The following is a 27770-nucleotide window of genomic DNA, read 5'->3' as shown; positions in this document are numbered from 1 at the left end:
CCTCAGCGTAGGTCCGGGCTGACAGATAAACTGTAGCTCAGGATCCTGCCTAGGCTAGTTCCTGGCTGTGGTCATGCAATCCAGCCTGTTGGATCCTTGCCATGACCTCACTCCCACTCACCATCCTCCTGGAAGACGCCTCCCTGGACCAGTTTGAAGGACAGGAAGACAGCACCCTCCTGTTGTAGTGTAGTAGAGTTGGGGGGCATAGATCCTGGAGTGATGCCTCCAATGTCTGCATGGTGCCCTCGGCTGGCCACATAGAACACAGGCCTAGCCTGCCCTGGCCAAAACACCTAGAGTAGACAGTAACCATCAGCTGCACCAGCCACCTCTGTGCCCCTAGCTACAACCAAAGCAGTGTTCCTTACTGGTGTAATGACAGTCAGGTCTGGAAGATGGCTGCCCCCTGCGCTGGGATGGTTGCTCAGTAGCACATCACCCGGGTGGAGGTCAGCCCCCAAATGTTGGATCTGAAACCAGGAAGACAGGTGCCTTGGAGACAAAAGCAAGGTCACAGACAAGGGGGGGGGTAGGAGAGAGGATCTCACCGTACCTGGAACTGTACAGTCTCCTGCATGGCACCCAGGTGCACAGGGATGTGGGGAGCATTGGAGACCAGCCCCCCATCAGGCCCAAAGAGGGCACAGGAGAAATCGAGGCGTTCCTTGATGTTCGTGGAGATAGCTGTGCGCTGTAGGATGCGGCCCATCTGCTCTGGGGGCACACAGTGACCAGGCACCCGCTGGCCCCACCACTCACATACATGGCCCCAGAAAAAAAAAATACAGGACCAAGCCCAGGACCCAGCAGTTTTTCCTGTGCCCTTAGGAAGACCAGGGTGGCAGCATGTCTGCCTGGGCAATAAGGCTGCAGACAGGTATGTCTCAACCTTCGGGAAGTATACCACCTTTCAGCCTGCCTGGGGCTCCCAAAAAGAGCCTGAGGCCTCCCTTGACCCTCTATCCTTGTGCAACAAGACCGGGTCCCCAGGCAAGGCCCCTGGGTTCTCCAGAATCCATGGTCTGAACCATGGTCTGCACAATAGGTTCACAGCGGTGGCATGGGTTCTATCCCTAGATAGCTTCAGATCACATGGCTCCTGATGAGAAGGTGCTTGCTCTATTGAGGACCTGCTCCTGCACCAGGGGTGTCATCCCAGGGCCAAGGCCACACTGCCCACCCATCACCAAAAGTTCACCCACCTGGTCACACCGACCACATGTGGCAAGAGCCAATGCTGGCAGCCACCCCACCTGTGCTTACCTTTGCCCAGAATTCAGATATTCTAATTCCCCAGTCCTATACTACAAGAGTCAGGTGTGCAAGGAGGACAGTGGAAACCACTCACCGGCGATACTCATGAAGCGGTGTGAGAAGATAGATAGCTGAATGGGGTCGAGATTGGTGCCTGCCATGCTGGGGGCCTCAGCGCCCACAGAGATACGGATGTCTCCTGTGTCAGTCACTTCTGCCTGGCAACCTGGCTCTACCAGGATGGTGCTAGGAACAGGGGACACAGAGGGGTTGCAAGGGGCTAGGCCAGAACCACCTCCCAAACAGGGACCCCCCCATAGCCCCAAGCCAATACCTCCAATGGTGAAACCCTGAGTCCTTCCGGCCCTTACAACTTGGGCCAGAAAAACCCCTGCGAAGGGCCCCATAGTTCACCCCTCCAAGGCTGTACCCAAGCCAGGCTTTAGCCTACCTATTGTTGTCGATGATGAGGCAGGGCCCCTGGAGCTGGTGCCCATAACCCAGCTCTCCTAACAGATACACGGGGGTCTCCTGGTAGCCCCCCTCAAAGTAGCACTGGGTCACCTGCAGAGAGTGTGGGATGAACTAGGTTCATAGGGCAGCTTTCCCGGGGCCCCTCAACATATAGCAGGTACATGGGGAGCTCCTGGTAGCTCCCTCAAAGCAGCACTGGGTCACCTGCAGAGAGTGCAGGTGAGCTGGGTTTATAGAGTTCCTTTCCCAGGGTCCCTCAATAGGTTACGGCATCCCCATCTACTCCTGTCCCCAGGTTCCATGTATGTGGGTGGAACAGCATGGCAGAGCCACCAACCTTGTCCACCCGAGGAGGCCCGGTCTGGGCTTTAGGGGTGTCCTCCAGCTGAAGACCACTGCGACCAGTGCCCCTCACTCGCACGTCATCCACCACCACTGGCCGCTCAGGAATAACAAAACCAAACTCTCTCATGTACCTGTAGCCACCCATCCAAGGGAGCAATCAGGACAAGGCAACCAGACCAGCAGGTCATGTGCCGAGGTCCCAGGAGAAGGCACACATACCTCTCCACAAAGGCTGCCCCAAAGTCACCAGCACGGGGTGACCGGGCCGTGGCTGGGTGCTGGTGGGCAGACACCATCAGGGCACAGTCAGTATCCTGGTAACGCAGGTGCAAGAAGCTCTCAGTACTGATCTGGGACCTGCAGCAGGCAGAGGAGGACACTCAACTAGTGCCCCAAGGATGTCTGTCACACTTTCTCAGGCACCCTGAGTCCAGAGGTCCCACCCCAACCATTGCCCTAAAAACTCCAGGCCCATCTGCAGAGTTGTCCAGTGGGAAGCCTTCCAAGGGGGTGTTGAGTCTAATGCAAGCCCTGTGTTTGGTGGCCTGCGAGCCCACCTATTGAAGCCCTGGGCCTGCAAGGCACTGACACACTGTTCCTCCAGCCGGCTCAGCCTCTGGTCCAGCTGCATAAAGGTCTCAGGCGTGTAAGACAGGGAGCAGGGCTCCTGTGCCTCATGTACTGTGTCTGCCAGGGCCAGCCCCAGTGCAGACAGCAGCCCACTGTGCCTACAGAGAGGAGAGTGGCACAACAGTGAGGGGACATCCCCCAAAGCCAAAGTTCATATGCCCACTTATGTACCCACACTCAGACCCACCTGTGAATGTGCACAGTGTCCATGCCCAGGGCCCGGGCAATGGCACAAGCATGCTGCCCGCCAGCTCCCCCAAAGCAGGCCAGCACATGGGCTGAGGGGTCATGGCCTCGTGCCTGATGATTCAGGAAGGATCAGTGTATAGTCTTTCCTACCCTACCCTGGCCAGACCCCACCTCCCGCCTCTACTGGGATGACTGAACAGGAGGGGTGGGGCAGGAAGCAGGGCTGGGGTAGGACAGACAGGCGGAGGTTAGTCAAGGTGGACATACCTGTGTGAGTGCACGGATAGGCCTGCACATGGCTTCGTTGGCCACACGCACAAATCCCATGGCCACCTCCTCCAAACTCAGTGGGGAAGCCGGGGGAGACCCACTGGTCAGAAAGCTGTTGACCTCAGCGGCCACAGCCTCCAAGGCCTTGCGGGAGGCCTCAGGAGATAGTGGCTGGTCCTCTCTTGGCCCAAAAATGCAGGGGAAAGAGGCAGGCAGGAGGCGACCCAGGACCAGATTAGCATCTGTCACTGTCACAGGACCCCCTGGGAGGTAGGCACAGTGCATGGGTTGAAGGCTGGAGGCAGGGCCAGAAGTGGGCATCAGGGATGGGGCTGAAGGAGTGGGTTGACCTGGGGCAGTATGAAGAGACCTGGCAAGGCAGGTGCTGGTTCTTACCTTTGCGGTAGCAGGCAGGACCTGGGTGGGCACCTGCTGACTCTGGCCCAACCACAAAGAGGCCAGACCTTGGGAGATAAAGGACTGGAATTAGAGGTGGATGGCGAGGGGGAATAGTGAAAACTGGAGGGTCCCACAGGAGGCATGGAAGCTGACCTGAAGAAGAGGCGAGAACCCCCACCAGCAGCTACTGTGTTGATGTCCAGCTGCGGGGCCTGGAGGGTGACACCAGCTGTGCTGGCCTCAAAGACATGCTCAAATTCTCCGGCATAGCGGCTCACATCTGTGGATGTGCCTGGAGGGGGATAAGATGCAGGGAGTCACTTGACAACCCACATGGCCAGCTTCACCTAGCCTGGTGGACAGGTCTTCTCCAGACACTTCATTTAGGCCCTCATACCTCCCATGTCAAAGCCAATGACAGGCTGGCCACTCTCCAGTTGGTAGGTGGTAGCTGAGTAGCCGACCACACCACCAGCAGGGCCAGAGAGCACGGCCCGGGAGCCACTGAAGGCATTCATGGGTGCCAGGCCACCATCGGAACGCATGAAGAGCACTTGCACATCCTGTAAGTGGGAAAGTGGCAGTGAGGGGCCGGGCAGTAGGGCAGCCATGGCCTGGAGCAAGTGGTGGAGAGGCCTCACCTTGAGCTGGCCCTGGAAGCCACGGCGGAAGCTCTGCACATAGCGCTGGATGGTGGGCGTGAGGTAGGCGTCAGCACAGGCTGTGTGTCCCCGAGGAACAATGCGTACCATGGGCATGGCCTCCGAGGACAGGGACACGTGTGTGAAACCCAGCTCCTGGGCCAGCGTGCCCACCTGCTGCTCATGCTGGGCCCACCTACAATGAGAACCCAAGGCCACTGGCCTCTCATCCAGGTTCTAGACCTCCCACCAGGACTCACAGCAGGTAGCCCTCACTCACGTGTAGGAGTGCATTAGCACCACAGCCAGACTGCGGATACCCCGGGACAGGAGTCCCTCCAGTTTTCCACGCAGGTCCCCTAGGTCCACAGGCTGCTGCACCTCTAGTAGGTCCCCTGTTCGGCCTACAGGACAAGGTCCCCCACCACCACCAGTCAAAAGTTGTTGGAGGAGCTAGAAAGATGGCTTAGTGGTTAAGGCACCTGCCTGCTAAGCCAAAGGGCCCAGGTTCGATTCCCCAGTACCCACATAAACCCAGATGTACAAGATGAAACATGTGTCAAGTTTGTTTGCAGTAGCTAGGAGCCTTGGAGCACCAATTCTCTCTATCTGCCTGTATTTCTCTCTCAAATAAATAAATAAAATATTTTTTAAAAGTTGTTGGGGACTGGAGAGGTGGCTTAGTGGTTAAGGCATTTGCCTGCAAAGCCAAAGAGCCCAGGTTTGATTCCCCAGAACCCACGTAAGCCAGATGCACAGGGTGGCACTTGCACCTGGAGTTTGTTTGCAGTGGCTGAAGGCCCTGGCATGCCCATTCTCTCCCTCCCTCCCTCTCTCTCAAATAAATAAATAAAAATTTTGTTGGGATCCGCCCACCCCCAGAACATCATGCTACATGTCACGAGCATCTTCACCTTTGACAGGAGAGCCGGCGCCTGGCTCGCCACGGTACAGCACCACACGTTCTTCCACCTCCAGCACCTCCTCATACAACACTTCTGGCATGGGCACAGCCTGGGGGTGGGCAGAGGCTCAGAAGAGGTCTATGCCTGAGCATCCTGTGGGGTTCTGCATAAGTAGGACAGTGCAGGCAAGGGGATGTGTACCAACAAGAGTCAGGAAATAATCAAGATGGTCCAGCAAGGCCCACCCAGGGGGCTGAGTGGAGGAGGGCCAATGACTCCACACCTACAAGGCAGCTTCTTCCATGAACCCAACAGGAGTGGGCATAGTCTTGGACAAGGCTGGCTTGGACTGGCAAGGATCCAAGATAGGGGATGGTATTAGCAGGAATAGGGCACCACATGCCCACTCTGAGGATGGGGGCACAAATAATGTCCAGAGACTTTCTGTTTATCCAACTGGTGGCCTTGGTCATCACTGCTTCACAGCCCTCCCCATAGGGCCTTGGCAAGTCTGAGGGGTGGGGTGCAAGCTCATCTAAAACCTGGATGGAACAGGAGCTCACCAGATCAAAGAGGTCTGCGCGGGCCTGGGTGCCAATGTGCAGCAGGTCTCGGAAGCCCCGTGTCACCAGCAGTGCCACTCTTTCCCCCCGTCGTTCCAGCAGTGCATTGGTAGCCACTGTGGTGCCCATGCGGATGCTGGCAATGCGACTGGTATCCAGTGGCCGATCTCGAGGCAGCAGCACACCACCCTCCTGGGGACCACAAGGTCAGTGTCAGGCCTGACTGAGGTCCCCCACCCATCCCGCTCTTCCACCCTGGTCCACCTGCTCCAGGATGCGACGGATGCCCTCTGTGGGTGCATCTGCATAGTTGGCAGGATCCTCTGAGAGCAACTTCAGGACCCGCACATGCCCTCCTGGGCACTGGGCAAAGACATCTGTGAAGGTGCCACCACGGTCTATAGCAAAATGGAAGCGCCCCTCTGGGCTGCCCATGGTGGTGAGTCTGGAGTCCTGCAGGGGCTCTTCAGCCGGTAGCACTGGGAGAACTGGATAGGAGAAGCTGTTACTGGGGTGGCCTGGGGATCACGTGTAAGGAGGGCTTCTCTGGGAAAAGGCTGGGATGGGAAGAAGGGAGTGGGTGAGTTCCAAGTCTAGGAGGGACACTGGGGAAGAGCCATGTGGTAGCTCTGGGCTGGGCAGGTGCTGCACAACCCGGCTCACAGGACAGTCAGAGTTGGGCGAGAGCAAGATAGGCAAGCCTGTCAGCCCTGGGCTCCCATGACCTAAGTTTCCAGAGCCCAGGGGCAGCCAAGGCCCAGAGTGGGGCTGCAGGGATAGCTGGACACGGGAGCTCTTGGGCTGCCGAAGCCTGGGTTCGTCTGGCATGAAAAGGCACGTGAGGGCCGACAGTGGTGGCACACGCCTTTAAACCCAGCACTCAGGAGGCAGAGGTAGGAGGACTGCCGTGAGTTCGAGGCCACCCTAAGACAACATAGTGAATTCCAGGTCAGTCTGAGCTAGCGTGAGACCCTACCTCCGAAAACCACCCCGCCCCAAAAAGGCACCTGAGTTGGAGTGGGCAGGTAAGAAGAGTTCCCCTTCCCGCTTTGCACAACCTACCCGCAAAGGCCCTATGGCCACCGGGACCAGGCAGAGCCTATGCAACCACCGGGAGCCGAAGCCAGGAAACAAGGACCGGATCCTTGGGAGGGAAGTGAGGAGAGCCGGCAGCAGTGCGGGGTGCGGGGCGCTCAGCGGAGCCCACTAGTGCAAGCTGCTCCAGGTCCCTCGGTCTCCTCCCGCAGGCCCTGCCCTCACCTGGGGAGGAGCTTGCTGTGTCCGCCCTCTCGCAGGACTGGTCCCAGCCCGTCTGGCCCTCTGGGTTGCGTAAGAGTTAGCTTGTCCCGGGTACCTCCTTCCTTGCAGGCCAATGGCTGCAGGACCAAGTGATCCGGCCAGCTAAGGGCGGACCCAGCGCTTTGCATCAAGGGCACCTTGGCTCTGCCAGCCACCGCACTCTGGCACAGGTCCTGGGTCACCGGGCGCGGGCGCCCGCGACATCTACCTCCATGTGCCCCAAGGCAACGTAATGGTTGCACCCCACAGTAACAATATTTCTGATATATTCAGGACTCCCCCCTGGTTCTGACAGTTTGGGGACGGGGAAACCATACCCAGAATAATAAAAGAAGAATAAAAGGATGTGGAGGAGTGGGGGCTAGGGCCTCGCACACCGTGGAAAAACACCCTCCTTTCAGCGTTCTGGATGGCTGCTGTAGCAGGGGCCCCTGCACACACACCCCACACAAGCCCCCCATGATCAACACACCTAACCTGAAGCTGACGTTCCCCACTCCCCAGGCTGTTGTCAGGGAGCCTCACAAGATAAGAGCACGGGGTCCTGGGCTGGAGAGAGGGCTTAGAGGTTAAGGTACTTCACTTGCGTGCAAAGCCTAAGGACCCAGGTACAACTCCCCAGAACTCATGTAAGCCAGATGCACATGTGGCACATGCATCTGGAGTGGCTGGAGGCCCTGGTGTGCCCATTTCCCCCCCCCTCAATTAAATAAGTAAAAATCAAATTAAATTTTAAAAAAAGATGGGTTCTTCCCCATCACTTCCTCCCTCTAGTGTGTCTGCCCAGGACTGAAGTGGCCACAGCCCAAAGGAAGGGAAAGTGGGCTTTCAGTGGAGGGAGCTCCAGGACAAGGAGAACCACAGCTGAAGAGGGCAGAAAGAGATCAGGGCTGGTTTCTTAGGTAGTTGGTTCTCTGCTGTTCCTCTGTAGAGCTCGAATCACAGTAAAGCAGACCCTGGGATGGAGAGATGGCCCAAGTGGTTATGTGGGCTTCCTATGCAAGCAAGAGAGCACCAAAGTTGATTCTCGAGATCTCATGTAAATAGCTGGGCATAAGTGTGGGGTGGGGAGGGAGGGAATTACCACAGGATATATTTTATAATCATGGAAAATGTTAATAAAAATTAAAAAAATAAAATTAAATTAAATTAAAAAGCCAAAAAAAATAAAAAATAAATAGCTGGGCATGACCACACGTGCCTGTAACCCCCAGTCCACATGAGAGCAGAGACCCAGTAATCATATAATCATCAGAGCCCTCCAGCTGTGGAATCAGGCTCATAACAAAGATGAGGTTGGAGAGATGGTGCTTACTTGAAAAGCCTGTTAACTTGAGTTAGATTCCCCCATACCCAGATGCACAAAGTGGTACATGTGTTTGGAGTTATTTGCAGTGGCAAGAGCCCCTAGCATGGCCATTCTTTCTCTCTCTTCCTCCCTCCTTCAGATAAATAGATATTTTAAAAGGGGCTGGAAAGATGGCTTAGTGGTTAAGGCGCTTGCCTGCAAAGCCAAAGAACCTCGATTCAATTCCCAGGACCCACGTAAGCCAGATGCACAAGGTGGTACATGAGTCTGGAGTTCATTTGCAGTGGCTAGAGGCCCTGGAGTGCCCATTATCCCTCTCTCTGCCCCTCTCTCTCTCTCAAATAAATAAATAGATACATAAATAAGACTAAAACAATTTTTAAAAATTAAAATATGTAGCCGGGCGTGGTGGCACATGCCTTTAATCCCAGCACTCGGGAGGCAGAGGTAGGAGGATCGCCGTGAGTTCAAGGCCACCCTGAGATTACAGAGTTAATTCCAGGTCAGCCTGGACCAGAGTGAGACCCTACCTCGAAAAACCAAAAAAAAAAAAAAATTAAAATATGTGTTTTTTTAAAAAAGATGGGAAGCTGGACATGGTGGTATATGCCTTTAATCCCCAGCACTGGAAAGGTGCATTCCAGGTCAGCATGGGACCTTGAAAAATATTTAAAAGTAAATAAATATAAAAGGATGGGACAGAAAGGCAATAGAGCAGGACATGTGGTATTTCACCCTGGCCACTATAGGGGCACACTGGCTGCAGAGGAGCAAATGAGATGCCATACGACATCACACATCACACACCATGCCACAAGTACTTATGCACAGGAAAACACACACACACACACACACAAAACAGACTCTTGTTAGGCCAGCATCGCTCAGACAGATTCCAAGGAGCTTCAGTTGTAACTTCTAGTTGGAAGTGAGGGTATTTGCAAGGTGGGCCATAACTGAACTTGGGTCAGCCCCAGCAGAAGACCTCATCTGGAGCCTTGTAGCGCCTTGTAGCACCGGGAGGAGGAGGCCCGGGCACTGTTGGCCCTGTGATGTGGCGATGCGCCTCCACAAACGCGGCTCCAAAGGAGCTGCTGGAAGCTGGGAAGACAGTTGAGCCCATGGGCCTCACCTAGTGCACCAAGCCAGATGTGAGCCCCACTGGTTCTCAAAGCTTCCTTGGGCCTAGGAGGCCATGATGCTGATGAACTGGCTGTGTGTTGGGGTCATAGGCTCAGAACTACACCTCAGGCTACAACAGGACTCCCCACTTCCCAATTGGTGCCTAGGTCATGGAACCCCACCCCACCCCTACCCACTACTGTCTTTACTACCCACAGGCACCATTCTGGCTTCCCCTTTTCTCCCATTTTCATTCCCAAAGATGGTTTCTGTCAGCTCATAAAGATATCCTCAAGAGGACTGAAGAAATGGCTTAGCAGTTAAGGCACTTGCCTGCAAAGCCTAAGGACCCATATTCAACTCCCCAGTATCCATCTAAGTCAGATGCACAAGGTAGCACATGTGTCTGGAGTTCATTTGCAGTTGCTAGAGGCCCTGGCACACCCATTCTCTATCTGCCTCTCTCTTTCTCTCAAATAAATTAATTAATTAAATAAAATAAAAAGATATCCTTCAGAGGCCCTGTGATGGTTTGAATCAGATGTCCCCTGAAAGCTCATGTGTTCTGAACACTGGGTTCCTAGCTGATGGCAATTTGGGAGGTGTGTTGTTGGAGATGGGCCTAGGGGTGTTATAGCCAACTCCCCTTTGCTAGAACCCAGCTCACTCTACTGCTTGCTGTGGCAAATAGGTGATGTCCAGCCTCTAATCTACCATCTTTCCCCTGCCATCATGGAGCTTGCCATTGAGACGGTAAGCCAAAATAAACTGCTTCTCTCCTATGAGCTGCTTTTGGTCAGGTGCTTTGCCCCAGCATGCAAAGGGAACTTGCAACAGGCCCTATACCTACACCCCTGCAGCACCACCCCAGTGGCTCTTCTACCTAGGGACCCCCCCAGGGTGTTCATCTCCCACTTCTTCCCAAAGTCTCCTGACCCCTCCCCACCAAAGCTGCTCCAAGGCAGAACAGCACAGGCTGACCACCCAGTGCTTGGTCCCACGTGCAGCCCTCCAGCACCAGCCTGATCCCCACTCCTGCCTCTGGTTAACACCGTGCCATATGCCTTACCAAATCTTCATCGCTGTTTCTGGGTGCTGGTATGCCGGGTGGCTCCCTTCTGTGGTTACAGGCTTCCCCTTGGTAACGTCACACAGTCCCATTGCATTTATGAAAGACAGGGCCAGGGATGGAGAGATGCACCCTATCTGCCCCTTCATCTCCCCTGGGTTCTGCATGGCCGGATCCTTCCCAAAGCCCCAACAGTCAGCTCCAAATATGCCCATTCCAGAAACAACTCTCCCCTCCAGAGCTGCAATACGTATGTAAAATATATATACAAGTTATGCTCGTGTCTTTCTCTCTTTTTTTGTATTTTTGTTTTTGTTTTTGGAGGTAGGGTTTCACTCTAGTCCAGGCTGAATTCACTATATACTCTCAGGATGGCCTTGAACTCACGGTGTTCCTCCTACCTCTGCCGAGTGCTGGGATTAAAGGCATGTGCCACCACGCACTGCTTTTTTTTTTTTTTTTTTTAAATAAGAGAACTAGAGAGGGAGAGAATTGGCACACCAGGGCCTCCAGCCACCACAACTGAACTCAAGATGCATGTGCTATCTTGTGTGCATGTGCGACCTTGCACACTTGCATCACCTTGTGCATCTGGCTTACATGGGATCTGGAGAATAGAACATGGGTCCTTAGGTTTCTCAGGCAAGTGCCTTAACTGCTAAGCCATCTCTCCAGTCCCTCACATCTTTCTTATCTTGTAGATGTCCAAATGCCAGAAGCCCTGTTACTTCAACTTTCAAAATACACCCAGAGGCTGTAATCCCAGCTACTCAGGAGGCCAAAGATCACAAGCTCAAGGCCTGCTTGGGCTACAGAATTGAAGGCTAGCATGGTAGCTTAGAGACTGTCTCGAAATAAAGAATAGGGTTGGAGATTTAGCTCAGTGGAAGAGCACTTGCCTAGCAAGCACAAAGCCCTGTGGTTGGTGCTCAGTGCCAAAAGGGGGGGGTATTAATGTAGTTCAAGGGAGGTAGAATACTTCATTAGCAGATATAAGACCCTGGGTTCTATCTCTAGTAATGAGAAAAAAAATTATATTTCATATATATATATGTATGTATATATATATGTATGTATGTATGTATGTGTGTATGTGTGTGTGTGTGTGTATGTATGTATATATATGTATGTATGTATATATATATATAAATTTTTTTTTGGCTTGTTGAGGTAGGGTCTTGTTCTAGCACAGGCTGACCTAGAATTCACTACATAGTCTCAGCATGGCCTCAAACTCACAGCGATCCTCCTACCTCTGCCTCCCAAGTACTGGGATTAAAGGCATGTGCAACCACAGCCGACCAAACCTGCACTCTTTTATCTGCCCTATGTTGGCCAAGATTTTAGCCACTTCTGTACCAAAGTGGAACTATTCACCACCTTGTCAGCTCAGCAAGCCCAGAGTATGGGCCAGGAAAGAGTCTGCTCTCAACACTCCCTCACCCTGTAAAGCACGGCTGGTTCTCTGCGTCAGACCGCAGCCTTAGAGCAGAATGCTACTTCAAGGGCTTCCTGCCAATTACAAGACATTCCCCCCCCCCCCAGGCGGCTCTCATTCACCCCAGCTCTGCTCGATGTTACTGTCTCAGAGATGTCACTTTTTCCCTGCCGCACAGGTTGCCAAGAGTACCAAGAGTCCCCACTCCACCCCCTACCCTTCACCCACCAGCAGCACCTGGCAAAGACTTCGTCCAATCCGGGCACAAGCTGGATGAGGGTGGCCAGTGCTCACCTCTCTCGGCATCTTTGAATTTGATGGTCCTGCGCCTGGGCAACCGGGGACCAGCAGTCACCTCTGCCAGGAAGCTGGAGCTGCAGAAGCCCAGGCTACTGCTCCTGTTCCTAAGGACCAGCTTCAGCTCTTGGTTCTCCTGGATGAGCTGCACCAGCCGCCGCAACTCCTCATTCTCCTGTGCCAGCCGCCGGATCTCCTGCCGCAGACCCTCATAGCTGCTGAGGAGGGACATACCCAGCAGCAGGCACGGTGGCTGGCCAGTGGCTAGCAGGCTGGCAAGCAATGGCAGATTCTATCATTGTGAGGTCAGCAGCTGTTCCTGCCCCTGCATTCCATGACTTCAGGGCCAAGGTCAGCCATCCTGATGGACTGCAATGAGCCTCAGCCAACCTCTGATTTTCAGTGCTGAGGCCTGAATTTACCAGTAGTGCTTAGACATGCCTCAAGCCTCTGGTTCCTTCCAGGAAGCCGCTCCTGGAAGACAGAAGCTACCCCCACCCGACTCAGGTATGTCACAGGCAGATTCAGGCACTCCGCCACCCACCTAGCCCCTGGCCATAGCCCCTGGAGTCCATGACAGGTAATGGATCTGGGCAACTGAGCCCAGTGGACATGCAGCACCAAGGGGCTCAGGGAGAGTGGACACTGGCCCTTCCACGCATGGTAGGAGTGCTTCTTCCCCAGTGGCAGCAGTGACCAGGCAGGTCAGTGCACAGGAGGCAGCTAAGCCAATAATCACATTGGAAATCACAGAAATGGGCTGCAAGCAGAGGTGAACCAGTCAGCAGTGACCTGATCCAACACGGCCTGCTGGGAGGGGAATAGAATTATCACTTGGAGGGTGCAGCTAGCACCCTCATACCAGGTACCTTAGAGGAGACACCCCACCAACACCACAAAAAATACCTGGCCACTTTTTGTTTGTTTGTTTTTCTTTTTTTTTTTTTTTCTGGTTTTTTGAGGTAGGGTCTCACTCTAGCCCAGGCTGACCTGGAATTCACTATGTAGTCTCTCAGGGTGGCCTTGAACTCACTGCAATCCTTTACCTCTGCCTCCCGAGTGCTGAGATTAAACGTGTGCACCACCATGCCTGGCTGCTTTGGTTTTTGGTGGTAGGGATCACTCTAGTTCAGGCTAACTTGGACTTCACAATGTAGTGTTAGGGTGGCCTTGAACTCCTGGCAATCCTTCTACCTCCATGTCCAGAGTGCTGGAACTAAAGGCATGTGCCACTATGCCCGGCTGCCCTACTTTTTTTTTTTTTTTTTTTTTTTTTTTTTGGTTTTTCAAGGTAGGGTTTCACTCTGGCCCAGACTGACCTGGAATTCACTATGTAGACTCAGGGTGGCCTCGAACTCACTGCAATACTCCTACCTCTGCCTCCCAAGTGCTGGGATTAAAGGCATGTGCCACCACGACCGGCTGTGCTACTTTTTGTATCCAGCTTATGTGGGTGGTTTGGGACAGAACCTGGGTCAGCAGGCTTTACAAACAAGCGCCTTTAGTAGCTATCTTTGCAGACCTCTTTACATCTATATTTGAGAGAGACAGACAGAGAGAGAAAGAGAGTATGGGTGGACCAGGGCCTTTTGTCATTGCAAGCAAACTCCAGACACATGTGCCTCTTTGTACATCTGGCTTTATGTGGGTATTGTGGAATTGAACCCAGGCCACCAGGCTTTACAAACAAGCACCTTTAACCAATGAGCTGTCTTCCCAGACCTATTTGTTTCTTTATTTAGTTACTTATTGAAGAGAGAGACAGTGCATGTGTATGGGTACACAGGGCCTCTAGCTGCTGCACACGAACTCCAGACACATGTGCTACTCTGTGCATCGGGCCTTACGTGGGTACTAAGGCATCAAACCCAGGTAATTAAACTTTGCAGACAAGTGCAATCTCTCCAGGCCTGTTTTTAAAAAAATTATTTATTTATAAAAGAGAGAAAGAGGCAGACAGAATGGGTGTGCCAAAGCCTCTAGCCACAGCAAATGAATTCCAGACACATGTGTTACCTTGAACATCTGGCTTATGTGGGTCCTGGGGAATCAAACTTGAGTCTTCAGGCTTTGCAGGCAAGCACCTTAGCCACTAAGCCATCTCTCCAGCCCTCTTTTGTTTTTTGTTTGTTTGTTTTGTGGGGTTTTTTCAAGGTAGGGTCTCACTCTTAGCCAGGCTGACCTAGAACTCACGGTGTCATCTCAGGCTGGCCTCAAACTCACAGAGGTCCTTCCAGCTCTGCCTCCCAAGTACTGGGATGAAAATGGTGTCATCACGAAGGGCATTTGCTGTTACAGTTGCTGTTGTTTTAAAGAGCGCTTTCTGTGCAAGCAAGAGGACCTGAGGAGGGCTGAAAGACCACTCAAGTTTGAGCTTCAGAACTCACATAAGCACCTCAGTGTTCCAGTGCTCCCCTTCTGAAGGGGAAAATCTACCAGGACTTGCAAAAGCAGAACAAAACAACAATAAGTTGTTTTTTTTTTTAAACTGCCTATGGGCTGGAGAGATGGCTTAATGTTTAAGGTGCTTGCCTGCAAAGCCTAAGGACCCAGGTTCGATTCCCCAGTTCCCAGGTAAGCCAGATGCACAAGATGGCACACATGTCTGGAGTTCATATGCAGTGGCTAGAGGCCCTGGTGATCCCATCATCTCACTCTATCTACCTTTCTCTGTCTCTCTCACACACACACAAATAAATAAATAAATTTTTCCAAGGTAGGGTCTCACTCTAGCCCAGGCTACCCTGAAATTCACCATGTAGTCTTAGGCTGGCCTTGAACTCCCACCTCTGCCTACCAAGTGCTGGGATTAAAAGCATGTGCCACCATGTCCAGCAATAAAAATATTAAAAATAAAACTGCCCAGTGCACATCTTTAGCTCCTGCACTCAAGAAACAGAGGTAGGAGGATCACTGTGAGTTCAAGAGCAGCTTGCACTCAGGAAGCAGAGGTAGGAGGATTGCCATGAGTTTGAGGCCACCCTGAGACTTCATAGTAAATTCCAGGTCAGCCTGGGCTAGAGCAAGACCCTACCTCAGGGAAAACAAACAAACAAACAAAAAGAGCAGTCTGTGCTACAGAGTGAGTTCCAAGTCATCCCTAGAGTAAGACCCTACCTCAGGGGAAAAAAAAAAAAAAACAAAGGCAGGGGCTAGGCATGGTGGTGCATGCCCCTAATCCCATCACTCAAGAGGAAGAGGTGGAGGATCGACAAGAGGTCACCCTGAGACCACATAGTGAATTCCAGGTCAGCCTGGAATTCCAGGTAGAATGAGACCCTACCTCAGAAAACAAAACAAATAAAAAAACCAGCAAGCTTTGGGGTCAGAAAGAGACTCCAGCTTAAAATAACAATGTCCTATGTTCCTGTCCGGCCATTGCAAGTGAGTGAACATTGACCAAGGTGATCATGTGAGGTGCCACATAGGTATATATACATGCATACACCACACACACACAAATAATAAATAAATAAATAACCTGCTTTTGGGGGCTGGAGAGATAGCACATTGGATAAAGCACTTATCACTCAATCCTGAGTACTTAAGCTTGGTCCCAGACCCTATATAAAAAGCCAGAAGCCGGGCTGAAGAGATGGCTTAGTGGTTAAGGCATTTGCCTGCAAAGCCAAAGGACCCCGGTTCAACTCTCCAGAACCCATGCATAAGCCAGATGCACACATGTGTCTGGAGTTCATTTGCAGTGGCTGGAGGCCCTGGAATGCCCATTCTCTCCCTCTCTGCCTCTTTCCCTTTCTCAAATAAATAAATACTCTCTCTCTCTCTCCATATATATATATATATTTTAAAAACAGGTCAGAAGCCACATCTGGCTTGTATAACCCCAACAGTCTGTGAGATGGCAGGCAGAAGCAGCGTCTCCTGGAAGCTCTCAGTGAACACAGCAAAAAGAACAGCAGTGGTGCATGAGGTCAAGACAGACCTTCCTCAAATGAGGTGGAACGGCAAGAGCAGAGCTGAAAGTTCTCGTCCCCTAGTCTCCAGACATGCTCCTCACACACAGCTGCACTCACACACGCGAACACAGAGACACGTGTTCATATGTACACAAACAGACAAAGTAAGCTGCCCATGGTCCTGTAAACAACTCCCTTGGTTGATGCAAACACACCACTCTCACCTCAAAGAGGGGAAAAGGTAGTTATTCTGGAGCTAAATATGAGTGACCAGGGCCAGGGAACAAATTCATGGCACCCCAAATTCCATGATCCCATGTTTTAACAATTTCATGAGGGTTTTGTACTTACAGAACAAAAGAAAGTTATAAACCAAAGCACTTTTCAAACACATGTGTGGGAGCATGCAGCGGGCAGGTGACAGCAAATGGGGAGGGCATCTCTGTCAGACAGGCTTTAAATGTTATCTGATACCTTAGTCTTTGGCTTGGTGGAAGCTGGTGGTCTGTTGGTACATTCCAAAAAGGTTCCACCAGATCAACTGATAGTCACAAGAATGTTAAGTCAGACACAGAGGTGGACAATAAATGGCTACTAAGGAGCTGAAGGTAGCCCACGATAATTTGGCTCTGATCCTGCAACATTCCATCTCTCCATGACCAGCGGTTGGTTCTAGCAGTCCTTTCAACCCTGTTGAAAGTAGATGCTGTGTGCTTTTCACTTTTCGGGAACTTTAGTTCACAGCCTGCACATTCTCATGCAAGCAACCTTAAGAAAACTCAGTGGGTCACACAAACAAAAGATATAAAGTAGGAAGTAGTCTCGTTAGGAAGTAGCAGGGGTTTGACAGGAATGTGAGGAGGATAAGAGAGGGTAATGGTGACTATGATCAAAAAAAGCTATATACATATATGAAAATATCAAAGAATGAAAAAGTTTTAAAATATTTTATTTTTATTTATTTGAGAAAGAGAGTGAGAATGAATGGGCTCACCAGGGACTCTAGTCAGTGCAAACAAAGTCCAAATGCATGTGCCACCATGTATATCTGCTTAATGTGGGTAGTGGGGAATCAAACCTATGTCCTTAGACTTCACAGGCAAATGCCTTAACCACTAAGCCATCTCTCCAGCCCCTCAGAAAATAATTTTTTAAACAAAAAAGGTGTTTTTAGGTTTTTCGAGGTAGGGTCCCAATAGAGCCAGGCTGACCTGGAATTCACTACGTAATCTCAGACTGACCTCAAACTCACGGTGATTTTCCTACCTCTGCCTTCCAAGTGCTGGGATTAAAAGTGTGTGCCACCACACCTGGCTCACAGCCCCTTTTCGGCTGGAGAAAAAAAGACTTTTTGCCTGGTATGGTGGCACACGCCTTTAATCCCAGTACTCTGGAGGCAGAGGTAGGAAGATTACTGTGAGTTTGAGGCCACCCTGAGACTACATAGTGAATTCCAGGTCAGCCTGACCTAGAGTGGGACCCTACCTCAAAAAAAAGGGGGGACAAATAGAGGTAGAAGGATCACTGTGAGTTCGAGGCCAGCCTGAGATTTCATAGTGCATTCCAGGCCAGCCTGGGCTAGAGTGAGACCCTACCTTAAAAAAAAAAAAAAAAAAAGGCAGGCATTCCTTTAATCCCAGTACTTAGGAGGCAGAGGTAGCAGAATCACTGTGACTTTGAGGCCACCCTGAGACTACATAGTGAGTTCCAGATCAGCCTGGGCTAGAGCGAGACCCTACCTTGAAAAACCAAAAACAGAAGTGGGGAGTTGTGAGTGGAAAAGTTTAAGAAGCCTCAATCTAAACTGGGCATGGTGGTGCAAGTCTGTAAATCCTAGAATTTGGGAGGTAGAGGCAAGAGGATCAGCAGCACTTCAAGATCAGCCTCAGCTACACAGCAAGTACCAGCCTGGAGTACATGAGATTCAGAGAAATAGGAGAAGACAGGAGAAGAAAAGAGGAGGAGGTGGCAATATAAAAAAGTATTGTCATCTTCAAAGCCACTCAAATATGCATGCAAAAAAAGGCAAGCTGGCTCTCTGATCACTTGGGAACTTCCAGCTATGGGTGAGTTTTTCCCTCTGCTGGGCCTGGGTTGGTTTGGCCCAAGCGCAGGCCCAGCCAGGAGAACTCCCTACCCTTACTGTCCACATTGGTTCTTTATCCCCTCCAGCTCCCCACATAGCAGGAGCTCCTTGAACTTTCTTTACACGCTTTTCCCCCCAGGTCCTCCAAGTAGGATCTCTAGCCACGTGGGTGCCTTTCCTTGGCTCTACTTCCCTCAATAAATATAATAATTTTTAAAGATTTATTTTTTATTTTATTTACTTATTTATTAGAGAGGGAGAATAGTCAGGCCAGGGCCTCTAGTCACTGCAAACAAACTCCAGATGCATGCGCCACTTTGAGCATCTGGCTTACGTGGGACCTGGAGAATTGAACCTCAATCCTTAGGCTTCACAGACAAGCACCTTAACCGCTAAGCCATCTCTTCAGTCCAATTTAATAATTAAAACAAAAAAAAAAAAAACAGGCTGGAGAGATGGCTTAGTATTTAAGGTGTTTGCCTACAAAGCCAAAGGATCCAGGTTCAATTCCCCAGGACCCACATAAGCCAGATGCACAAGGTGGCACATGAGTCTGAAGTTTGCAGTGGTTGAAGGCCCTGGCACACCCATTCATTCTCTCTCTCCTCCCCCCCATCAAATAAATAAATAAAATTTAAAAAGACAAAGAAACATGGTAGAATTAATTACATGTCATGAAGTTAATGTGCTTTTTGTTTGTTTTTAAGTTAACATGCTTTTAAAAGTTATTTTGTCATGTTTATGGTAATTATCCAGCTTTCAAATTGTTATTGCACTTTTTTTTTTTTACTACATTTGCTTAATTCTGGACATATAAATTTGTTTTCCTTTCCTTAGAAGGCCCAGCTCAGAAAAAAACTGTTCTTCAAAAGGCAAGTTTGGGCTGGAGAGATTGCTTAGTGGTTAAGGTGCTTGCCTGAGAAGCCTAAAGACCCAGGTTCAACTCCCCAGTACCCATGTAAGCCAGAGATTCACATGGTAGCACATGTGTCTGGAGTTCCTTTGCAATAGCTAGAGGCCCTAGTGTATCCATTTTTGCTCTCTCATAAATAAATAACAAAAAAAAAATTTTTTTAAAAAAAGGGGAAGCTTAAACCAAAAACAAAACAAAAAAAAAAATGTTATTGCCGGGTGTGGTGGCACATGCCTTCAATCCCAGCACTTGGGAGGTAGAGGTAGAAGGATTGCCATGAGTTCGAAGGCTACATAGTGAATTTCAGGTCAGCTTGTACTAGAGTGAGATACTACCTAGAAAAATAAAAAAAAATTTTAAAAAGGCAAGCGTGCCAATTGGCTGATGTCTGGGCATGTATTTTTGGAAGGACTCCTACCATTCCCTGATAAGAACAGCTCACTATGACTAAACTATTTGTACAAGCAAGGCTTATGCTAAATACCTGCTTTACTTCCATGAATGAGGAACTTGGGTGCCTGCCCAGCAAAAGATGCCCGTGGAGCAGTGCCCAAAACCCTAGCTGAGTCTGTACATGATTCTGTAGTAGATGGCATCTCACATGTTCTCCCAGCATGCTGGTGGGGGAACTGGATGGGTCCACAAAGACAAGGCTCCGGAAACTTCCACTTGGCATTTTTGGACTTTCCCTTTGATAGTTGACGGTTATTATTATTATTAACATATATTTGGGGGAGATTTAAGGTAGAGTCTCACACTAGCCCAGACTGACCTGGGTTCAATTCTCCAGGACCCATGTAAGCCAGATGCATAAGGTGGCACATACATCTGGAGTTCATTTGCAGTGGCTGGAGGTCCTGGTGTACCCATTCTCTCTCAAATAAATAAAATAAAATATTTTAAAAATAGTTTAGGGCTGAAGAGATTGCTTAGTGGTTAAGGCACTTGCCTATGAAGCCTAAGGACCCAGGTTCAATTTCCCAGTATCTACATAAGCCAGATGCACAACATGGCGCATGCACCTAGAGTTTGCAGTGGCTAGTGGTCCTGGTACACCCATATTTCTCTCTTAAATTTTTAAAATATTTTTATTTATTTATTTGAGAGCGACAGACAGAGAAAGAGGCAGATAGAGAGGAGAGAGAATGGGAGCGCCAGGGCCTCCAGCCATTGCAAACGAATTCCAGACGCGTGTGCCCCCTAATGCATCTAGCTAACGTGGGTCCTGGGGAGTCGAGCCTCGAACTGCAGTCGTTAGGCTTCACAGGCAAGTGCTTAACCACTAATCCATCTCTCCATCCCCTCTCTTAAATTTTTAAAAATATAACTTATATAGATTTTTTATTAGTTTGATGCTACATTGAAAACAATGGCTACATTCTTGGCAACAAATAATCTTAACAACATAACCATTTTATAGCAGCAGAAAGTAAAATACAGAGACATAAGATAACAATAATGAAATACAAAGGGCTACTGTCAGGGTCTTGAATCCATTATTAGTTATCCTATTTAAGAACTATTGTAAGATACTGAAGTAAACGCTCATCCCAGATTATCTCATCTACTTCTCAAAACGTAGTGATACACACTCTATTATTGTTTGTACAATCACGTAGCTACAATTCTATTTTTATAACTGTGAAGAGTTAAAAATTTGGAATAAGTACCTAAAGTTACAAAGATGAAAACAATGACTGAATTCAATTAAAAATTTTAGGGCTGAACCCAACACTCATCATGGGCCCCACAGTTCTGTCATGGACAAGTTTGTCTCAGATGCTACCCTGTATGACAGTAACCATGACTAAGAAAGTTTCTGATAACTTTTTCAAAATATTAATTAATCCTATTCATACACAGGTACTTTCTTGCAATTCCTCATTTTTTTTTTATTGTGGTTTTTTGAGGTAGGGTCTCACTCTAACCCAGACTGACCCGGAATTCAATATGTAGTCTCAGAATGGCCTCAAACTCATGGCAATCTTCCTACCTCTGCCTCTCAAATGCTGGGATTAAAGGCGTGCACCACCACACCCAGCTTCTTGCAATTCTTATAGGTAACTTATAGATGCACTAAATTTTTCAGTCTTTACAGTGACTTTAATATTTTTTGCACACATTTTAGAAAATTTGTAAAGACAGAAAAAAGCTGGGCATGATGGCACACACCTTTAATCTCAGCACTTGAGAAGCAGTGGTAGGAAGATTGCCATGAGTTCGAGGCCACCCTGAGACTACATAGTGAATTCCAGGTCAGCCTGGGCCAGTGTGAGACCCTATCTCGAAAAACAAACAAACAAAAAAAAAACATAAAGAACTCATGCTACTTTTGAAAGGCAATTATTTACATCTTAAAACTTTTTTCTTTCTTTGACATATTTTCAATTTAAATTTATATTTCATACTATATTGTAGCATTTTCATATTTTGATAGTACATTATAGATGTAATATCATTTTGTATTCAAGAACACTTAAACTTATAATGGGTTAGTACAATGAATACCAGGTACCCATCATGCAATGGCAACATAATGAGCAGTTCATCTGCAAAACTTCCTACTTCCCTATTTAATCATTCTATCACATCAGTAATCATTTTTAACATTTGAATACTCTTTGATTCCATAAGAAAGTAGATTTTGCTTACTTAAGAAACTCTAGTTATGCCCCAGTTAAAGATGGTGGCCTGGAAGCATGCCAAAGCAGCCTAGGGAAGAAAAAGCCAAAAAAAAAAAAAAAAAGGCAAAATATACTCTTCTACTAAAAAGTGAGGTGTATAAGAAATTATCAACTATAGCAGAGAGGCAGGAGAGGTGCAGAACGTCTAGAGCCCATGGCTACAGCTGCCAGGCTCAGCCTGAGCCACAAGAAAAGCCAGGTGAGATTCCCAGTCACACCAGCCTCCGCACAAACTCAAGAAACATGAAGGAAGGACGACAGGGAAGAAACAGAGGAGCTGCTTGTGAGGTAGAAGATCACGCGGACCAGCGGGAAAACTAGAGCCACCATCTACAGCCTCCCCTCCCCAACCACCAGCAAGCACCGGAGACCTGGGAAAGGGAATGCACCTACACAGTACCCAGCGCTGGCAACAGAGCAGCGATCCAGAAACCCAGCCCACCTACCTGAGCCCGCAGTGCAGCAAAGAGGGACCCAAGCGGGAACGCAGCACAACTGAGACCAGAAAAATCCCAAAAGGAAACTGGAATTACACCAGGTCAGTACCCGCCAAATAAGCCTGGTATATAGGCTTGAATCAGAAGTGCTAATTGTACCTTCCATATCAGGAGAAATTATATGTTAAATCTGAAGGATGGTTGGATCTGCCATTCTTAAATAAGCTGTATTTGGGGCTTGTCATATGTTGCTTCCAGATTTATAGTGCATTTTTTTCCTCTTCTGCTGTTTATTAGGGGAGGGTCTCACTTGGTCACAAACTAACTTGGAACCCTCAACAGGCCAGAAATCTTAGCCTCCTAGGTGACAGGAGTAAGGGTGTAGGGCAACACACATCCTAAGGGACTGTGACTTTGCTAAAGGATCTGATAGTCATAATAGCTACTCTTGCATAAATACCCTGTGCTGTTTTTCATTGAATGTGTACATTATTTAGTTAAAATTTAGAATCTGCCTATAGTTTGCCCCACTTAGCCTACTTGAATACTCTCATAGCAGGCAAACTCAATAGTTAGGGAAACTTTTGTAGATATTCTAAGCGTCTTAAGAACCACACCTAGCACCTTAAGCTCCTACCCTAAAGATAGATAACATCAGATTAATTGATACATCTAATAATACAGCAAATAATTAGAAAATACAAGCATTAAAATAATCCAGTATGCAAAAATATATACATTATCACACAAGAAACACAAAAATCAAGATAATATAAATATACCAAAAAGTACTAAAGCATCAGAAATTACCTCTAGTGAGAGTAATTTAGAGGAAATGCCTGAGAAAGATTTCAAATGACCGATTATAAATATGGTCAAAGAACTCAAAGAGGAAATCAAGGAAATGACAAAAGACATAGGAAACCAATTTAATGAAATAAGGAGGTCAATACAAGATATAAATAAGGAAATACCCAGTCAGAATTACTAGCAATGAAGAACACAGTCAAAGAAATAAAAAACTCTGTAGAAAATCTCACCAGTAGAATGGATGAAGGAGAGGACAGAATATCTAAACAAGAAGTCCAGGTGGCAGTCCAACAAAGAGAACAAAGAGAAAGACAAACTAATAGAAAAGTAAAAATGGGAATTTCAAGATATTAGGGACACTATGAAAAAATCAAATACAAGAATTCAGGATATAGTAGAAGAAGAATTTCACTCCAAAGACATAGTAGGCATTTTCAACAAAATCATAGAAGAAAACTTCCCCCAAATTGGGAAAGAAATGCCAGTGCAGATACAGGAATCATTTAGAACACCAAACAGACAAAACCTGGAAAGAACCTCTCCTTGCCATATTATAATTAAATTACCAAACATACAAATGAAAGAAAACATATTGAAAGGATTTAGAAAAATCAAGTCACATACAAAGGCAAGCCCATCAGGATCACAGATTACTCAACACAAACTTTAAAAGACATAAGGGCTTAGAATGATGTATTCCAAGTTTTGAAGGATAACAAAGGTCAACCAAGGTTACTTTATCCTGCAAAGCTATCCAAATAGACGGAGAAATAATGACATTCCACAACAAAAGCAGGCTGAAGGAATATTTGAAGACAAAAGCAGCTCTACAGAAAATACTTGAAAGGATCTTCCATGCTGAAGAGAAAGAAAAGCACACATATAAGGAACCTGGAAAAAACAAACCATACTCAAATACTAATTAATACAAGAGCACAAAGGTAAAACCAGAAAAACTACAAAACAAAAAAGAATGGCAAAAATAAATACACACCCTTCAATAATAACTCTTAATAACAATGGCATCAATGCCCCAACCAAAAGACATAGGTTTACAGACTGGGTTAAAAAGCAAAAAATAAACAGATACACATCTGGATTAAATGAGATTATAGAACAAATGGACCTAACAGAAATACACCGGACATTTCATCTAAATGCTGCAGAATACACATTCTTTTCAGCAGCACATGGTCTATAAAACAGACCATATATTAGGACACAAAGCAAATCTTAACAAGTACAGGAAATCTGAAATAATTCCTTGCATTCTATCTGACCACAATGGCATTACACTACAAATCAATAGCCAGAAAAGCTATAGAGCATATGCAAAATCATAGAAACTAAATAATGCACTACTAAATGATGAATGGGTCGATGAAGAACTCAAGAAGGAAATCAAAAAATTCATAGAGTCAAAGGATAATGAGAACACAACATTTGAAAACCTTTGGGACACAATGAAGGCAGTCCTAAGAGGCAAAATTATAGCTTTAAATGCCTATATTAAGAAATTAGAAAGGTCTCAAGTATACAACTTAATGCTTCACCTTAAAGCCTTGGAAAAAGAAGAACAAGGCAAACCAAAAAATCAGTAGACAGGAAGAAATAATAAAGATTAGGACAGAAATTAATGAAGTAGAAATAAAAAAAAACCCAAAGAATCAATGAAACAAAGAGTTGGTTCTTTAAAAGGATAAACAAGATTGATAAACCCTTAACAAATTTGACGAAAAGAAAGAGAAAAGAGACACAAATTAATAAAATTAGAGTTGAAAAAGGCAACATCACAACAGATACCAGAGAAATTCAAAAAAATCATAGGAACATACTACAAGAACATATACTCCACTAAGTTTGAAAATCTAAAAGAAATGGATGATTTCCTTAATTAACCTAAATTAAATCAAGATGAGATTAACCACTTAAATAGACCTATAACAAATATGGAGACCCAAGCAGTTATCAAAAATCTCCCAACTAAGAAAGAGATACCACCAGTGAAGATACCCAACAGTGGATACTGCAAGCCTTATAATTGGCCAGCCAGGCCAAATGAGCCAATGGGTGCAATAGTGGCACGTCTGTCTTGGTGGACACCAACTGCCCTCCATTTGGATAGAGGCCCGCTCCATGGGAGGGAATATATCCCTGATACTGAAAACTTAATACAGGGATAGTCATGAGCCCTAGGGGTGTAACATCTGCTGATGTCTGGAAAAATATATATACTATGCTTATCAAACTGCCCAGTAAGCACTTCTCTTAATATTTATACCCTTATATTAATGCTACTCTCACTTTGGGTAGAGAATCTTCTTTTTTCAGATGGCAGAGACCTTGGGACGATTCAGAAGGTATCATAGTGCTGGAAAGAAGTAACTGGAGTACTGAGTAACATCTTGATCACACCTTCCAAGGCTCAGGGTCTAATATGGAAGAGGTGGCGGAAAGAATGTAAGAGCCAAAGGAAGGGTAGGACTCCTTAAAATGTGCTCCTCCAGAAACAAAATGGCCTGCATATCCATGACCTCACCATGCCTGACACTACCTACACAAGACCATCATAAGAGGAGGAAAAGATCATGACATCAAAATAAAAGAGAGACTGATTGAGATGGGGAGGGGATATGATGGAGAATGGAATTACAAAGGGGAAAGTGGGGGGGGAGGTATTACCATGGGATATTTTTTATAATCGTGGAAAATGTTAATAAAAATTGAAAAAAAAAATCTCCCAACTAAAAAAAGTCCAGACCCAGATGGATTCACTGGTGAATCTTACCAGACCTTCAGGGAAGAACTAACACCATTGCTTCTTAAGCTTTTCCATAAAATAGGGAAAGAAGGAATCTTACCAAATTCCTTCTACGAAGCCAGCACCACCCTGATAGCAAAACCAGGCAAAGATAGAACAAAAAAAGAAAACTGGCCGGGCGTGGTGGCACACACCTTTAATCCTAGCACTCAGGAGGCAGAGGTAGGAGGATCACCGAGAGTTCAAGGCCACCCTGAGACTACATAGTGAATTCCAGGTCAGCCTGAGCCAGAGTGAGACCATACCTTGAAAAATAAAAAAAAAAATTAAAAAAAGAACATTACAGACCAATCTCCCTCATGAACATGGATGCAAAAATTCTCAACAATATGTTGAAAAACAGAATACAAGAATATATCAGAAAGATCATTCACCCTGACCAAATAGGCTTTATCCCAGAGATGCAGGGATGGTTCAACATATGCAAATTGATAAATATAGTACATTATATAAATGGACTCAAGGACAAAAATCACATGATTATCTCATTAGATGCAGAAAAAGCATTTGAAAAAAATCTAACATACCTTCATGATGAAAGTCCTACACAGACTAGAAATAGAAGTAACATATCTCCACATAATAAAGTCTATTTTTAACAAACCTACAGCTAACATAATACTAAAAGGAGAAAAACTTGAAACTTTTCCACTAAAATCAGGAACAAGAAAAGGGTGCCCACTGTCCACACTGTTATTTAATATAGTACTGGAAGTCTTGGTCATAGCAATAAGGCAAGAGACACACATAAAATGGATACAAATTGGAAAGGAAGAAGTCAAGTTATTATTTGCAAATGACATGTTCTGTACATAAAGGACCCCCAAAGACTACCAGCACACTGTTAGAGCTGACAAACACCTATAGCCATGCAGCAGAATACAAAATAAATACACAGAAATCAGTAGCCTTCCTATATGCTAACAACAAACACACAGGATGAAATCAGAGAATCACTCCCATTCACAATTGCATCAAAGAAAATAAAGTACCTTGGAATAAACCTAACTAAGGAAGTGAAGGCTGTCTACAATGAAAACTTTAGAACACTCAAGCAAGAAATTGTGGAAGACACTAGGAAATGGAAAAACATCCCTTGTTCTGGGATCGGAAGAATCAATATTATGAAAATGGCAATCTTACCAAAAGCAATCTACACATTTAATGCAATCAACATCAAAATTCCAATGGCATTCTTCACGCAAATAGAAAAAAAACAATCCAAAAATTCATTCAGACACACACAAAAAAAACCTTGAACATATAAAAACAATTTTGAGCAACAGAAATAGGGCTGGTGGTATCACCATACCTCATTTTAACCTATACTACAGAGCCATAGTAACAAAAGCAGCATGGTTCTGGCACAAAAGCAGACATGTAGGTCAATGGAACAGAATAGAGGACCCAGATGTAAGTCTGGGTAGCTATAGCCACCTGATATTTGAAAAAAAATGCCAAAACACTCATTGGAGAAAAGACAGCCTCTTCAGCAAATGGTGCTGGGAAAAAATGCATATGTATCTGTAGAAGGATGAAAATAGATCCTTCTCTCTCTCCATGCACAAAAATTAAGTCCTACTGAACCAAAGACCTTAATATCAGACCTGAAACTCTGAAACTGCTAGAGGAAAAAGTAGGGGAAACCCTTCAACATATTGGTCTTGGCAAAGACTTTCTGAATATAACCCCAATTGCTCAGGCTATAAAACCACAGATTAACCACTGGGACCTCATGAAATTACAAAGCTTTTATACAGCAAAAGACACTGTGAATAGAGCAAAGAGGCAACCTACAGAATGGGAGAAAATCTTTGCCAGCTATACATCTGCCAGAGGATTAATATCCAGGATATACAAAGAACTCAAAAAACTAATAAGAAATCACCGGGCGT

The 27770-nt window shown here is 47.0% G+C and overlaps 1 protein-coding gene across 4 annotated transcripts in view; it reads right to left on the bottom strand.

The window, feature by feature from the left end:
- The window catches only part of Oplah (5-oxoprolinase, ATP-hydrolysing), a 40880-nt gene that overhangs the window by 3470 nt on the left and 9640 nt on the right, over window positions 1-27770 (bottom strand). For 2 of the 4 annotated variants that reach the window (XM_045144429.1, XM_045144428.1), the window contains exons 2-19: window positions 5938-6161; window positions 5674-5865; window positions 5120-5219; window positions 4486-4609; window positions 4206-4401; window positions 3962-4127; window positions 3718-3856; window positions 3562-3629; window positions 3163-3428; window positions 2894-3006; window positions 2634-2804; window positions 2296-2433; window positions 2069-2207; window positions 1709-1821; window positions 1352-1503; window positions 557-717; window positions 372-473; window positions 122-296 (exon numbers count right to left, since the gene is read on the bottom strand). In XM_045144429.1, coding sequence (XP_045000364.1) covers window positions 122-296; window positions 372-473; window positions 557-717; window positions 1352-1503; window positions 1709-1821; window positions 2069-2207; window positions 2296-2433; window positions 2634-2804; window positions 2894-3006; window positions 3163-3428; window positions 3562-3629; window positions 3718-3856; window positions 3962-4127; window positions 4206-4401; window positions 4486-4609; window positions 5120-5219; window positions 5674-5865; window positions 5938-6161 — 2739 coding nt within the window. Of the gene's footprint in view, window positions 1-121; window positions 297-371; window positions 474-556; window positions 718-1351; window positions 1504-1708; window positions 1822-2068; window positions 2208-2295; window positions 2434-2633; window positions 2805-2893; window positions 3007-3162; window positions 3429-3561; window positions 3630-3717; window positions 3857-3961; window positions 4128-4205; window positions 4402-4485; window positions 4610-5119; window positions 5220-5673; window positions 5866-5937; window positions 6162-6735; window positions 6937-12204; window positions 12224-27770 lie in introns of those variants that run through there. The other 2 variants (XM_004656410.2, XM_045144430.1) reach the window with 2 other exon arrangements.

The sequence above is a fragment of the Jaculus jaculus genome, chromosome 2, assembly GCF_020740685.1.
Source record: "Jaculus jaculus isolate mJacJac1 chromosome 2, mJacJac1.mat.Y.cur, whole genome shotgun sequence".
Lineage (NCBI taxonomy): Eukaryota > Metazoa > Chordata > Mammalia > Rodentia > Dipodidae > Jaculus > Jaculus jaculus.
The sequence above is the reverse complement of the archived record's forward strand: the minus strand, read 5'-3'. Positions and strand labels throughout refer to the sequence as shown.